The following is a 14,691-nucleotide window of genomic DNA, read 5'->3' as shown; positions in this document are numbered from 1 at the left end:
TTGACATTTTTTCGTAAGTGGCTGCAACTTAACCTAATTGACTATACGACAATTAAATACTTTTTTTCAGTGTGTTTGTGATTATGTAAATTATTTCATCTGACGAAATAAGTCACCCGGAAGTGAATGTTCGTCGCCTATTTGTTTCCGGTTGTGACTTGAGTGTCTTGACAATCTTGACCCCCGGCATTAGGGAGGACTGTTGCTTTTTCCCCAAAATCCTCACTCTAATTTGAACAGGTAAGTGCTTCATATTTGTATGACGCGAGTTATATTTTATAGTTGAATGTTCATCGTGTCCCTTGCGTTTAGTTTTTTACGTGTAGGTCAGCGCTTGGCTAACGTCAGTGGGTGTGTTAAGCTAACAAGCAAGTCAGATGAGTGACTTTCCTTCCTGTCAGCCATTTTATCTTGTCAAATTAACCTTTTGCATTTACGTGGCCTCTGTTATTGTGTCCTTTCACGACAAATATTGGAACAGTCACGTTGATGCAGGTTGTGCGTGCTTGCTAACGTTAGCTTCAGTCTCTGTAGCTCCGATATCAGATTTACAACGCGTGTCAGCCACCTCGTTCATATTCCATGGTTTTGTGAACATAATCAATGTTCTTAGTTATTCGTCCTTGTAGTACGATAGTATGTTGAAAAGTATTGCTTCTGATAGCGTGAATAAAAGTTGAGTGTCGAGTTGTAGCACTCTGATATTGTAAGTAACATTTTGGTCCTGGTTAATTCAATTGTAGCTAACACACACGTAGTCTCCTCTTTTGCTTTCCCTCTTGAGAATTTTCTGAATGAAAATGAAACATCACAGTCATTTTATAACTTGATCACGCTTTTTTCCCCCCCAGGTGCCAGGGTGTCCCCCTCTTCAAGTGTGGTCCCTCATGGGCAGCTGGTCTAGCAGTGCTGTGCTGGCGCTGTACCGGGCGTTGCTCCGTGCAGGGCGTCAACTTCAGTATACTGACCGCAACTACTATCGCCGTGCTGTGGCTCGTGAGTTTCGCCGCTGCCAAACCCTGACGGCACCCGAAGACAAGGAAGAGGCTCTGAAGAGGGGCCAGTTCTTCCTCAGTAGCCGATTGGGCGGGCTTATGTAGGGGGATTCGGCTGTTGGGGCGTGGTCATCTGGAAGTGTCTCTCTCAGGTGGGGGTTTTAATGCTCTATTCAATTTGTCTGTGAAATCTGCTTTCAAATTTAGCAACATGAAAATAATTTGTAAGCACATGCGTGTTCCTTATTTAAGCTACAGGATGGCCGCAATGAATGGAGGCAGTAAAGGGAAGAAAGATGACAACGGCATCGGCACTGCTATCGACTTCATGCTTTCCAACGCTAAGCTTGTTTTGGGGGTCGGCGGAGCAGCCATGCTCGGCATCGCAACGCTTGCTGTCAAAAGAGTACGCGAGATGGGATTATATTTACATTTCCCCATGATTGGTCCAAAGTGTGATAAAATATCACCACGTTGTGTTTGTGTCTCAGATGTACGACCGTGCCATCAGTGCTCCCACCAGTCCCACCAAGATGGAGCAGAAAGGAAAACAAAGCTGGGAAGAGCCAGCCTGGGTGGGTTCGTCCCCACGGGTTCTGAACCACAACATGAAGGCCACCATTAGCAGGTCACTTCAGTCCCTGCCTACTGCCTCCAGTTCTTTTGAATCAGGTGTGTATGCGAAACTTGGTGACTTTGTTTGAAATGGCCCCAGTAAAATTCAACCATTTTGTTGCTTCCATTTCTATATTTGGTAACAGACATCCATTTTGGAGGATTCTTGCCATTTGTACACAGTGGGTGTTTCTGCTCGTTAGCCACATCACAATAGAGGAGTTAGATTAGGTTTTGTCTGATGAGATCACTGTTTCAGATAGGTTACTTTGTAGACGACAGCAACTTTTGAGATTTGGAGTCAAGTCCCATTCCATTTTCTTGATCATTTAATCCACCTGCTTTTTCTATGGCCTCCCAGACTGTCTGCGCAGGGCTGTGGGTCGAGCCGCAGCGAAAGGGAGCGGGCCGACTCAGGCCGACCTGCTCCGTGCTCGGATGCGGCTCTCCCTGCAGGAGCGTCTTTGGGATTTCTACCAGAACAACGTGGACATTCCCGCCGAGGAGCAGGCTGTGGCTCGGCGAGCAGCGTTGGACATTTGCGCGGAGCTCCGAGTGTTCCTCCACGCCAAACTTCCCGACATGCCGCTTCGGGAGATGTACCTAAGCGGCAGCCTCTACGACGACTTGCAGGTAAGATGTAGCCCATCTGTCTTTTTATTTTTAAATATTAGTCGGACTGTGATTCAAATGCAACTCGTCCATCACCAAGGTGGTGACAGCAGACCACGCCCAGCTCATGGTGCCTCTAATCCTGGAGAAGAATTTATGGTCGTCCATACCCGGAGAGGATACGATCATGAACGTTCCAGGTTTCTGGCTGATCCGCAGGGAGAATTTAGAATATTTCCCACGGAACAGCAGCTACTGGGACCGTTGTATGGTGGGAGGTTACCTGTCACCGAAATCAGTCCTTGAAGTCTTTGACAAACTGATTGGGACTATCAACTGGCCCGCTATCGGCAGCGTCCTGGACTATGTCATTCGTCCCGTGGTCCCCTCAGAAACGCTGACCTTGGAGGTGCAGTACGAGACGAACCGAAAGCTTTACGTGGACTTTTTGCCCTTACTTATGATGGAGGACGGCACTTCTCTTATAGCCAAACCGCATCGGCTCGCCGCCGAGCGCCACGAAAATCTTTGGAGGCAGAGTTTCCGAGTGACTGAGACGGCACGTCTCAGGGCCTTGGATCAAGAAGACGGAGGCTACCGATGCGCCTGCCTCAAGGTGGCTAAGGCTATGTGCAAGCTCAATCCCGCCCTCAACCGGCTTAACGCCAGCCAGCTCACCAACGCGATCTTGCTGCTGAGTGAAAGACAAGCCAACTGGACCCACGAGGCGCTGGCCGACAACTTCCTACAGCTGCTAAAGGAGCTGGTGGGTTACCTGGAGGCGGGGCGACTGCCCTGCGCCCTCAGCCCAAAAGTGAACTTATTCTGTGAACTGACCGAGCGGGAAGTGGATGAACTGGGCTACACGCTCTACTGTGCGCTTTCGGAACCCGAAACGCTTCTGGTGACGGAAGAGGCGCAGCGTCCGCATCCTTCCTAAAAGATCAAAACGTATGCGCTGCTCATTCGGTAAGTAGTTCTTCAGGTCACGTTGATCATTTTTCAGAACGAATGCAACGCTTGATGATGACATCTGAGTAGATTGCCCCGTCCGTGGCTTTCACTTGGTCACTTGTGTGTTAATCCAAATTTACTTTTAATCTCCAACGCCCATCTAAAACCTGAAAGCGATGGTGTCGAATGAAGTTGGTGTATGTTTCATGCATCGTCTTGAAAAGGTCAAACCTCCATTGTAATATACAACATATTACTCTCTGCATCAGATTATAGCGCTTTTAAACTGATTGGACAGTTTTTAGGATAACAGACAACTCTCATGCATTTTATGATAGATAGCCATGGTTATGGAGATTATGGATGTGTGACGCTGTGTCAAAACCATAGAATGTCATGTTTATTGTCTGTATGTCACCACAAAAGCTAATAAAATGCTAATAAGCGACTTTGCCAAAAGACTCAAGGTTGCTCAATTAGAAAAAAGATAGAATTTTGTCACGTCAAGGTTTTCAGATTTTTTTTCTGGGAACATTTTTCAACATTTCTAACCGTCCCCCATTAGGAACACGTATTGAATCTTTATCTGTGTTTTTTTCAGAATTTTGTGGGGTCGTAAAAAAAAAAAAAAAATGGAACCCTAGAGATATCCGTGACACCCCCACCCAAAACAAATGTGCTAGCTTCACCGGTGGTGTTGGATTTACTGACAATCTTAATGTCTTTCTCTGCATGTTAAGTAAGTCTTTCTGTGTAAACATAGTTTATGCACAAAAAATGAGGAAGTCACTGTGCCATAATTTGTTCATTGGATTCAAAACCCAAAGTAGATTCTACCTCATCCTCGTGGGGTTCACACTAGTCATGTGCTGCTATCTTGCATGCTGTGCTCTATCCCCAGCTTTATTTTATTTTAAGTACAGCTCTGTATCTGAGCAGTGCAACATATAATAAATGTGACAAATGGATTTTCAAAATCGTTTATTAGTGGTCTTCCTTTTTGGGACATACTCTCCGCGAACCACAACTTCATTAGTCGGTACCTGTGCTTTACGATAGAATCTAAGCTTTACATTCTAATTCCTAATTTGCAGTTCTTTGGTCAGTTAGAAAGCGAAACATTAGAACAGAGCGCACAATAGTTAAATGCGATTAATATCGTTAAAAATCATGAGTTGGACTACTTGGCTGGTGCAAAGCCCACGCGATCAGCACTCCTATCAAAGACAGTGTAGTACTTCCTGATGAAAACATCTCCCAAGATCCAAAGTGGTCCAGCAGGGGGCGGAATGTCCATGGCCATGAAGCCTGAGAGGCAGATGGAAGTCCCCATCTGTGTCTCCTGCGAAGATCACCAAGCAAAAGTCATTGACTAGTTGGCTGAGCAGCAACTGGTCACAAACAATACCTTCATGACATAATCCTCTCCAGTCAAGTTAAACATCTTCCCTCCGATGTTAAAGGAGATAACGGGAAGTGAGTCGATCTTCTTACAGTCAATGAAGTACTATAGAAGAAGAAAGACGAGATCATGTGTCAGGAGACGAGAATTGATGATTAAGTGCTACTTTAACAAAGTGTACCTCTCCCATCAGCAGGGGCAGCGCTCCGATGGCTTTCTGCAGCGCTCTGATTTCCTCCACAGGCCCGACCATCAGAGACGTCCCCGTGTCGACAATAGCCTGGCATCCTGTTTTGCAAAGAGTCAGCTGGTTGCCCACGGCAACTCTGAGGCAGGGGAGGGGCCAAAAGAGTAAGTAATGTGTTTTGAAAAATCTCCTTAATGCCGTGTGAGGTTCCTTCTCACTCGTTCATCTTAATCTGCCAGTAGGCCTTGCGTGTGACGTTGATATAGTGCAGTTCCCCAGTGTAGTATTCTGGATCCGATCCACCCAGCATCAGCTCTCCTCCCACTGCTGCTGCAGGGTCTCTGAGAAGCAAATGTCGGAATCATTGACTGGGCTTTTGGCCTTCCCGACGGTCGCCCCTAACCCTAACCCACTTTCTACCTGCTTATATAGAAAGAGAAGACATTTTGCGGCAGCAGCTTGGCCGCCATGGCAGTATCGAACACCGGGGTGACGTTGGCCACGGATATGGAGGGATAGGCCATTCCCAGAACCCCATCGAAGCGGGCCACGGCAAATGTGATGCCGGGCTGCTTCACTGCTTCACCAAACTGTTGTCCGGGCACGGACAAACCTGCTATCTGTTAAGCCGAGAATCCGGAAAGAAAAGTCCTTTTGATTTGTACGGTGGAGATAGCGTGACCGACACAACTGTGGAATGCGCTCAAACGTAAGGCCGCAGAACTCACGTTGACTGTGTCGCCACTGATAAAACCAGACAAGCTTCCTCTGCCGTATCTGATGGAAAAGCCAGTACCGTTCCGAACGTAGGTACTCGACTTCTTTGAGTTGTAGCGGTGATGAAGCCCTGGTGAGATGCGGTTCAGCCATGACAAATCTCATCTTTGCATTAAATGTGAATTGGGCTTGCAGTGTAAATCCAACTTAAGACACTTACAACAGGCGATATCGAGGAAGGAGCAGTGAATGGAGGGCACCCAGAGGTTGGAGGAGCCGGTGTCGAATAGCACCGTGAAATCCTGAGGCGGTGAGCCAATACTAATGGACCCAAAGTACTGGGCCTCAAAACACAACATCAGAGCAATGTTAATATTGAGAACTTTCCAAACAAATGTTTAATTATAAATTCCTTTTGTTTAACTTCCTCCCATGACACGAATGCCTCACTATAAGTTGCAAGGTGGAAATTGGTGTACTGTAATTGAGTCGATTTTTATAATGTATGTATTTCAGTCTTTAGTTTTTTCTGACAGCTGTACGTTTTCTTCAAATGGTTGTTGTATTTAACATTTGTTTTTAATCATTAGTCCTACTTGTTAAATTATACAACACTTTTTGGAAGTTTTATTTCTAGATATAAAGTGGGCGGTACTGTATAATATTATATTGTCTGGCTTAAAGTGAAAAAAGTGCGGCCACATGATCTACTTGCAAAACTCACGCAGGTAGGTGACCTAACATTGCGTGAATTGGCACTCACATCCATGAAGTTAGTCAGCCTCTCTACTGGTAATTCTGGGGAGGGAGCGCTGTCCGGCGATCCGCTCGACTTTGCCAAAGCCCGAATTTGATCCAAAGACATCCCATTATCGCTGATGATGCGGCGGATGCTTCTGGTCTTCTGAAGAGGGACCCTAAAAACAAGTTAGGTATTGGACGTCTTAATTCTTTTTGGCTTCCGGGTTCATTGGGTAAAACCAAGGAAAAACAATAATACGTCACTTTAATATGAAGGCGACGAATACAGTGAAAAACGTTAACGCTGCAATTGTCATAACACATCTAATACATTACAATTAAATACGTCTTTTAAATTAGATTGTTTGCAAAGAGTACCTTATAAGTGCGATGCTATGTGTCACAAGCAACGCCTCGAGTAGGTAGACAATCCCCAGGCGTGTCATTTCTGTCCAAGACGAAAAGAATATATATAATTTTCGTGTTTTCCGGAGATTAATTGTCGTTTAAATGTATTAAAACCAACCAACTAGCGCATGTGTTAAATAGGAGGCTTCGGCATTGTCCGCGTGGACTCGGTTATCTTCGACACGAGGCACCCATTGGAGGAAACTCCCTTGACAGTTGCCTCGATTGGTCGAAACTGATATCAATCATTTAGCATTACACAAAGACGTCAACCAGTCACGAGTATTACCGTGACTTGTGTGTGATAAGGCACGCACGAAACCGCATTTAAAACACAGCTGTCACAAGCTTTATCCTTATGAAGACATAGCGTAGTGAAATATGGTTTGTATTCATGGGCACGGAATGTTTTTTTTTTCCTGCCAGGATATTGTTCTATATCGATCGTAGAGCACTATATCGTGATGTATCGTGAATGGATCACAGCAGGCTTTAAGATATCGGCAAATATCGTATTGTGATTCTTTGTATCGATATGATATCGTATCGTTACAAAACCCGCGATTTACACCCCTAGTTTGTAACCCTAACCTTGATTTAAAACCCTAGTCGGAAACCCTAACCCTAGCTTGAAACCCTAATTAGCAATGGCAAAACTCCTTGGAAACCCTGGTCGGCAACCCTAACCCTAGTTTTGAAAACCTAGTTAGAAACCCTAATCTTAGAAACCCTAAAAGTAGTTTGAAACCCTCGTTGGAAACCCTAACCTTAGCTTTAAAACCTAGTTTGTAACCCTAAACTTGGTTTAAAACCCTAGTCGGAAACCCTACCCCTAGTTTGAAAGTTTAATTAGCGATGGCAAAACTCCATGGAAACCCTGGTCGGAAACCCTAATCCTAGTTTTGAAAGCCTAGTTAGAAACCCTAATCTTAGAAACTCTAAAAGTAGTTTGAAACCCTCGTTGGAAACCCTAACCCTAGCTTTAAAACCTAGTTTGAAACCCTAACCTTGGTTTAAAACCCTAGTCGGAAACCCTGAGCCTAGTTTGAAACCCTAATTAGCGATGGCAAAACTCCTTGGAAACCCTAGTCGGAAACCCTAACCCTAGTTTTGAAAGCCTAGTTAGAAACCCTAACCCTAACCCTAACTCTAGTTTTGAAAGCCTAGTTAGTAACCCTAACCCTAACTCTAACTCTAACTCTAACCCTAACCCTAACCCTAACTCTAACTCTAACTCTAACTCTAACCCTAACCCTAGTTTTGAAAGCCTAGTTAGAAACCCTAACCCCAACCCTAATCCTAACCCTAACCCTAACCCTAACCCTAACCCTAACTTTGGAAACCCTAGTCGAAAACCCTAACCCTCGTTTTGAAAGCCTAGTTAGAAACCCTAATCTTAGAAACCCTAAAAGTAGTTTGAAACCCTCGTTGGAAACCCTAACCCTAGCTTTAAAACCTAGTTTGAAACCCTAACCTTGGTTTAAAACCCTAGTCGGAAACCCTGAGCCTAGTTTGAAACCCTAATTAGCGATGGCAAAACTCCTTGGAAACCCTAGTAGGAAACCCTAACCCTAGTTTTGAAAGCCTAGTTAGTAACCCTAACCCTAACTCTAACTCTAACCCTAACTCTAACCCTAACTCTAAACCTAACCCTAACCCTAACCCTAACCCTAACCCTAACTCTAACTCTAACCCTAACCCTAACTCTAACTCTAACCCTAACCCTAACCCTAGTTTTGAAAGCCTAGTTAGAAACCCTAACCCCAACCCTAATCCTAACCCTAACCCTAACCCTAACCCTAACCCTAATCCTAAATTTGGAAACCCTAGTCGAAAACCCTAACCCTAGTTTTGAAAGCCTAGTTAGAAACCCCAATCTTAGAAACCCTAAAAGTAGTTTGAAACCCTCGTTGGAAACCCTAACCCTAGCTTTAAAACCTAGTTTGAAACCCTAACCTTGGTTTAAAACCCTAGTCGGAAACCCTGAGCCTAGTTTGAAACCCTAATTAGCGATGGCAAAACTCCTTGGAAACCCTAGTCGGAAACCCTAACCCTAGTTTTGAAAGCCTAGTTAGAAACCCTAACCCTAACCCTAACTCTAGTTTTGAAAGCCTAGTTAGTAACCCTAACCCTAACTCTAGTTTGAAAGCCTAGTTAGTAACCCTAACCCTAACCCTAACCCTAACCCTAACCCTAACTCTAACTCTAACTCTAACTCTAACTCTAACTCTAACCCTAACCCTAACCCTAACTCTAACTCTAACCCTAACCCTAGTTTTGAAAGCCTAGTTAAAAACCCTAACCCCAACCCTAATCCTAACCCTAACCCTAAATTTGGAAACCCTAGTCGAAAACCCTAACCCTAGTTTTGAAAGCCTAGTTAGAAACCCCAATCTTAGAAACCCTAAAAGTAGTTTGAAACCCTCGTTGGAAACCCTAACCCTAGCTTTAAAACCTAGTTTGAAACCCTAACCTTAGTTTAAAACCCTAGTCGGAAACCCTGAGCCTAGTTTGAAACCCTAATTAGCGATGGCAAAACTCCTTGGAAACCCTAGTCGGAACCCTAACCCTAGTTTGAAAGCCTAGTTAGAAACCCTAACCCTAACCCTAACTCTAGTTTTGAAAGCCTAGTTAGTAACCCTAACCCTAACTCTAACTCTAACCCTAACCCTAACCCTAACCCTAACCCTAACTCTAACTCTAACCCTAACCCTAGTTTTGAAAGCCTAGTTAGAAACCCTAACCCCAACCCTAATCCTAACCCTAACCCTAACCCTAACTTTGGAAACCCTAGTCAAAAACCCTAACCCTCGTTTTGAAAGCCTAGTTAGAAACCCTAATCTTAGAAACCCTAAAAGTAGTTTGAAACCCTCGTTGGAAACCCTAACCCTAGCTTTAAAACCTAGTTTGAAACCCTAACCTTGGTTTAAAACCCTAGTCGGAAACCCTGAGCCTAGTTTGAAACCCTAATTAGCGATGGCAAAACTCCTTGGAAACCCTAGTAGGAAACCCTAACCCTAGTTTTGAAAGCCTAGTTAGTAACCCTAACCCTAACTCTAGTTTTGAAAGCCTAGTTAGTAACCCTAACCCTAACCCTAACCCTAACTCTAACTCTAACTCTAACTCTAACTCTAACTCTAACCCTAACCCTAACCCTAACCCTAACTCTAACTCTAACTCTAACCCTAACCCTAACCCTAACCCTAACTCTAACTCTAACTCTAACTCTAACCCTAACCCTAACCCTAGTTTTGAAAGCCTAGTTAGAAACCCTAACCCCAACCCTAACCCTAACCCTAACCCTAAATTTGGAAACCCTAGTCGAAAACCCTAACCCTAGTTTTGAAAGCCTAGTTAGAAACCCCAATCTTAGAAACCCTAAAAGTAGTTTGAAACCCTCGTTGGAAACCCTAACCCTAGCTTTAAAACCTAGTTTGAAACCCTAACCTTGGTTTAAAACCCTAGTCGGAAACCCTGAGCCTAGTTTGAAACCCTAATTAGCGATGGCAAAACTCCTTGGAAACCCTAGTCGGAAACCCTAACCCTAGTTTTGAAAGCCTAGTTAGAAACCCTAACCCTAACCCTAACTCTAGTTTTGAAAGCCTAGTTAGTAACCCTAACCCTAACTCTAGTTTTGAAAGCCTAGTTAGTAACCCTAACCCTAACCCTAACCCTAACTCTAACTCTAACTCTAACTCTAACTCTAACCCTAACCCTAACTCTAACTCTAACTCTAACTCTAACTCTAACTCTAACCCTAACCCCAGTTTTGAAAGCCTAGTTAAAAACCCTAACCCCAACCCTAATCCTAACCCTAACCCTAAATTTGGAAACCCTAGTCGAAAACCCTAACCCTAGTTTTGAAAGCCTAGTTAGAAACCCCAATCTTAGAAACCCTAAAAGTAGTTTGAAACCCTCGTTGGAAACCCTAACCCTAGCTTTAAAACCTAGTTTGAAACCCTAACCTTAATTTAAAACCCTAGTCGGAAACCCTGAGCCTAGTTTGAAACCCTAATTAGCGATGGCAAAACTCCTTGGAAACCCTAGTCGGAAACCCTAACCCTAGTTTTGAAAGCCTAGTTAGAAACCCTAACTCTAGTTTCGAAAGCCTAGTTAGTAACCCTAACCCTAACCCTAACCCTAACTCTAACTCTAACTCTAACTCTAACCCTAACCCTAACCCTAACTCTAACTCTAACTCTAACCCTAACCCTAGTTTTGAAAGCCTCGTTAGAAACCCTAACCCCAACCCTAATCCTAACCCTAATTTTGGAAACCCTAGTCGAAAACCCTAACCCTAGTTTTGAAAGCCTAGTTAGAAACCCTAATCTTAGAAACCCTAAAAGTAGTTTGAAAGCCTCGTTGGAAACCTTAAGCCTAGCTTTAAAACCTAGTTTGTAACCCTAACCTTGGTTTAAAACCCTAGTCGGAAACCCTAACCCCAGTTTGAAACCCTAATTAGCAATGGCAAAACTCCTTGGAAACCCTGGTCGGAAACCCTAACCCTAGTTTTGAAAGCCTAGTTAGAAACCCTATAGAGGCTTTGCAGTCACGTGGTTTTATCACGTGATTTTGTGTTATGCTGCCATCTTGGCGGTCAACTCGTCAGTTCGTTCCTACGTGTTTGTATAGATTGTCTGATTTCTGCGCTACGTTTTCACCGATTTCATCCGAATTATGGCTGATTTGCTATCCAACGAAGTTGGGCATTTGGATGAAGAATCCAAGAAACGTTACAGAGAGAAGTTGAACCTTGTTGGCACAACGGATCCGTATCTTTTACCGAGAAGCATGCTAAAATCGCCTGAGCATTTTGCAACAGCCGACCTGCCTGAACTCTCATATCCAGATATTTATAATTACCTCGTCGATTCACCATCTCCGTACACTGGAAAGGACCTTAAGGCATACAAGAGTCTGGATGCCTACAAGTATTTTACAGCAGGTTTTGTGCATGATGGGCTGATATGGCAGATTCCAAACAAGAATCGATTTCTTCTCATGACCAAGGTAAGGAAAAGGCACGCACGTGGCAGTAACAGTGTGGTTGTGAAAAAACTACTGAAGTGATTCTAATGAAAACTCACATTGATAAGCTTTTTTTTTTATTACAAAAGGCCTCTTGTTCAAAAATGAATGATTCATGAGAAAATTTACCAAATGCCAGGTAAAATATGCATAAATGGACAGTAAGAGGTCTAGCCTTGTATATTATATCCAAATTACGGACTGATACTAATATAAGGTATGTCATATTATCTGTTTCAGGTAAAACACTCTCAACGGATGAATGATCCTCCACTCAGACCTTGGGTAGCAATAGCGAAAGATGGTCCGATCCTGTGCTGCCACTGTACCTGCATGGCTGGATTGGGTGAAACATGTTCACATTCAGCAGCATCCCTGTTCCCCCTGGAGACATGAATACGTATGAAGACGGCCACTTCATGCACATCACTACCTTGTCAGTGGCTGAAACCATCAGCATCGCACATAGAATATGCTGAAGGATCGATTTTGCCCGTCCAGCCCAGAAACGAAAGTCAGAAGTTTCAACTCTTGAGGAAAGTGCTGCGAGAAAACTGCTGAATGTTCCTCCACCAACTGAAGAGCAGAAAGCTGCCTTTTACAAGGCTTTGTCTGAATGCGGTGGAAGACCAGCAATTTTGAGTATTGTCCCTGACTATGCTGACAACTTTGTGCCAAGGGCAGTGAAGCGAAAGCTTCCTGTACCTCTCTCACAGCTGTACGATTCTGGCAACATGAAACTCAGCCCAGATGAACTTGCACTAAAATGCCGGTCAGAGCTGGAAAAGTTACATTCCACTACCAGAGAGCAGGTTTGTATTTTTTTCGCACTTGGTAATTAATATCTATATCATAAATAATTTATTGTTCTCCAACCTGTTACAAATAATCTAATCATAGTGAAAACAATTTTTCTTCAAATGTTTTTCAGATATCTGCGGTTCAAGAAGTCTAAGCTGCTCACGCTCAGGCCAAACCACTAGCATTGGAACCAGTATACTATGCATGACATGGATTACATTTCTGAAACTCCTGGAAATACTAGCAGTGGAAACATTATATGTGTAAGCCAAGTACTGAAGGCACAGATTCAGCCTCAGTCTGAGTAATGTCACAAGAAATTGACTAAAAGGACTCAACTTCATATTTTGACTAAGATGAGGTGCAATCAAATTAAATGTTGTCATCCTAATCATGTATGATGGCAGACCAGTCGAGCGAGTCAGTGAGTGAGCGAGTGAATTGCATTTCCAGTTCATCGCGAGAACGGATCAGCGAGGGAACGAATCCTGACTTTCCCGTTCGCGAACGAGTTGATGGGTAAACTGCATCAACGGATCAGTCAGTGAACGTGTTGCGTCTCCCTCCTGGCGTCAACTATGTAAGCCAGAATGTCGATTTACGATTTGCCAAGGAAAGAAAGAACCACTCGCTGAAACACCACTTCTTTTATTTCTCCAAGCTAACGGCTAACGTTATTGCATGAAGGGATGCTCCGTTATATACGCCTAAATATTGTTATCCAATATATCTACTGCAATTTCACATTTGATTGCTGGTTTGAAATTTACTTTTAATATTATTATTATTATTAAATAAACATTTATGTTAAAACTTGTCTGGTGTTTTATTCCTTGTTTTTATATTCTACTGCAATTTCACATTAGATTGCTGGTTTGAAATGTACTTTTATGATTATTATTAAATAAATATGTTAAAACTTGTCTGGTGTTTTATTCCTTGTTTTTATATTCGCCAATTAAAACATAAAAATCTGACATTTGGTTATCTGCTTTATATGACAATATGTGTTTTACGTTCTTATAGGAGTTGGTGTCTCCCAAAATAACAAATATCGGCATAAAGGATTTTTTTTCAACCTTTTATTCAAACACAAACACATTTGGTATAATAACACCATCAACTACAATCCAACAAATACAAAATTAAAACATCAATGTCGGCATAACGTGTGTCGGCTGGCATAGCAGCAACGCTATATGTCACTCAGTCGTGAATCTTCGCATGAACATGGCGGTGTACCTAATGGAGTGTCCGAATGACGTCACAGATCAAACAGCCAATCAGAAAGTGGGGGTGAGGGCGGGTGTGGCACTTTTCACCTTCACTTAAGGTTTTTCCCTAATGAAGTGGCCTGTGATTAGGTACACCTCATGGACACTTAAAAAAAAAAAAAAAAAAAAATAAATCGAAAATCATGTTGGAATGCGGCCCGGAGGACCAGAGCTTGACACCTGTGACCTTTGACCATGATATTTCCCTAATAAAGTGGCCTGTTATTAGGTCCACTTGAAAATGGCGGTGTACCTAATGGAGTGTCTGTGTGATTCCCTCGTTAAGTGCACCTGCGTGAAAACTTTTAGCTCCTTTCACGTTCAGCAGGAGCTAAAAGTTTTCACGCAGGTGCACTTAACGAGGGTAACTTGAAAAACATATTGGAACGCGGCCCCGAGGACCAGAGCTTGACACCTGTGACCTTTGACCATGATATTTCCCTAATAAAGTGGCCTGTTATTAGGTACACTTGAAAATGGCGGTGTACCTAATGGAGTGTCCGTGTGATTCCCTCGTTAAGCGCAGCTGCGTGAAAAGTTTTAGCTCCTGCGGAACGTGAAAGAAGCTAAAACATTTCACGCAGGTGCGCTTAACGAGGGTCACTTGGAAAACATGTTGGAACGCGGCCCCGAGGACTAGAGCTTGACACCTGTGACCTTTGACCATGATATTTCCCTAATAAAGTGGCCTGTTATTAGGTACACTTGGAAATGGCGGTGTACCTAATGGAGTGTCCGTGTGATTCCCTCGTTAAGCGCACCTGCGTGAAAAGTTTTAGCTCCTGCGGAACGTGAAAGGAGCTAAAACTTTTCGCGCAGGTGCGCTTAACGAGGGTCCCTTGGAAAACATGTTGGAACGCGGCCCTGAGGACTAGAGCTTGACACCTGTGACCTTTGACCATGATATTTCCCTAATAAAGTGGCCTGTTATTAGGTACACTTGGAAATGGCGGTGTA

At 43.5% G+C, this 14,691-nt stretch overlaps 2 protein-coding genes across 4 annotated transcripts; one reads left to right on the top strand and one right to left on the bottom strand.

The window, feature by feature from the left end:
* The first annotated feature begins 123 nt into the window (after positions 1–123).
* Positions 124–3,817, top strand: mief1 (mitochondrial elongation factor 1). 2 transcript variants are annotated; one of them, XM_037255957.1, is made up of 6 exons: positions 124–240; positions 852–1,147; positions 1,254–1,401; positions 1,487–1,667; positions 1,972–2,243; positions 2,323–3,817. In XM_037255957.1, exons 3-6 carry the CDS (start codon positions 1,255–1,257, stop codon positions 3,160–3,162), a joined length of 1,440 nt encoding a protein of 479 aa, XP_037111852.1. In that variant the 5' UTR covers positions 124–240; positions 852–1,147; position 1,254; the 3' UTR covers positions 3,163–3,817. The 2 variants fall into 2 exon arrangements, with proteins under 2 accessions (XP_037111852.1, XP_037111851.1); XM_037255956.1 differs by having other exon boundaries at positions 1,248–1,401.
* A 323-nt stretch (positions 3,818–4,140) lies between these two features.
* Positions 4,141–6,772, bottom strand: napsa (napsin A aspartic peptidase). Of its 2 annotated transcripts, none has more exons than XM_037256004.1 (10): positions 6,754–6,772; positions 6,602–6,671; positions 6,246–6,399; positions 5,703–5,826; positions 5,494–5,612; positions 5,186–5,385; positions 4,984–5,106; positions 4,760–4,904; positions 4,585–4,683; positions 4,141–4,518 (listed from the first exon to the last, which is right to left on the bottom strand). In XM_037256004.1, the coding sequence occupies exons 2-10, from the start codon at positions 6,667–6,669 to the stop codon at positions 4,357–4,359; spliced, it is 1,194 nt and encodes a 397-aa protein (XP_037111899.1). In that variant the 5' UTR covers positions 6,670–6,671; positions 6,754–6,772; the 3' UTR covers positions 4,141–4,356. The 2 variants fall into 2 exon arrangements, with proteins under 2 accessions (XP_037111899.1, XP_037111898.1); XM_037256003.1 differs by having other exon boundaries at positions 6,750–6,768.
* Between the last annotated feature and the right edge of the window lie 7,919 nt (positions 6,773–14,691).

Source organism: Syngnathus acus, chromosome 8, assembly GCF_901709675.1.
Source record: "Syngnathus acus chromosome 8, fSynAcu1.2, whole genome shotgun sequence".
Taxonomy (NCBI): Eukaryota; Metazoa; Chordata; class Actinopteri; order Syngnathiformes; family Syngnathidae; genus Syngnathus; species Syngnathus acus.
The sequence above is the reverse complement of the archived record's forward strand: the minus strand, read 5'-3'. Positions and strand labels throughout refer to the sequence as shown.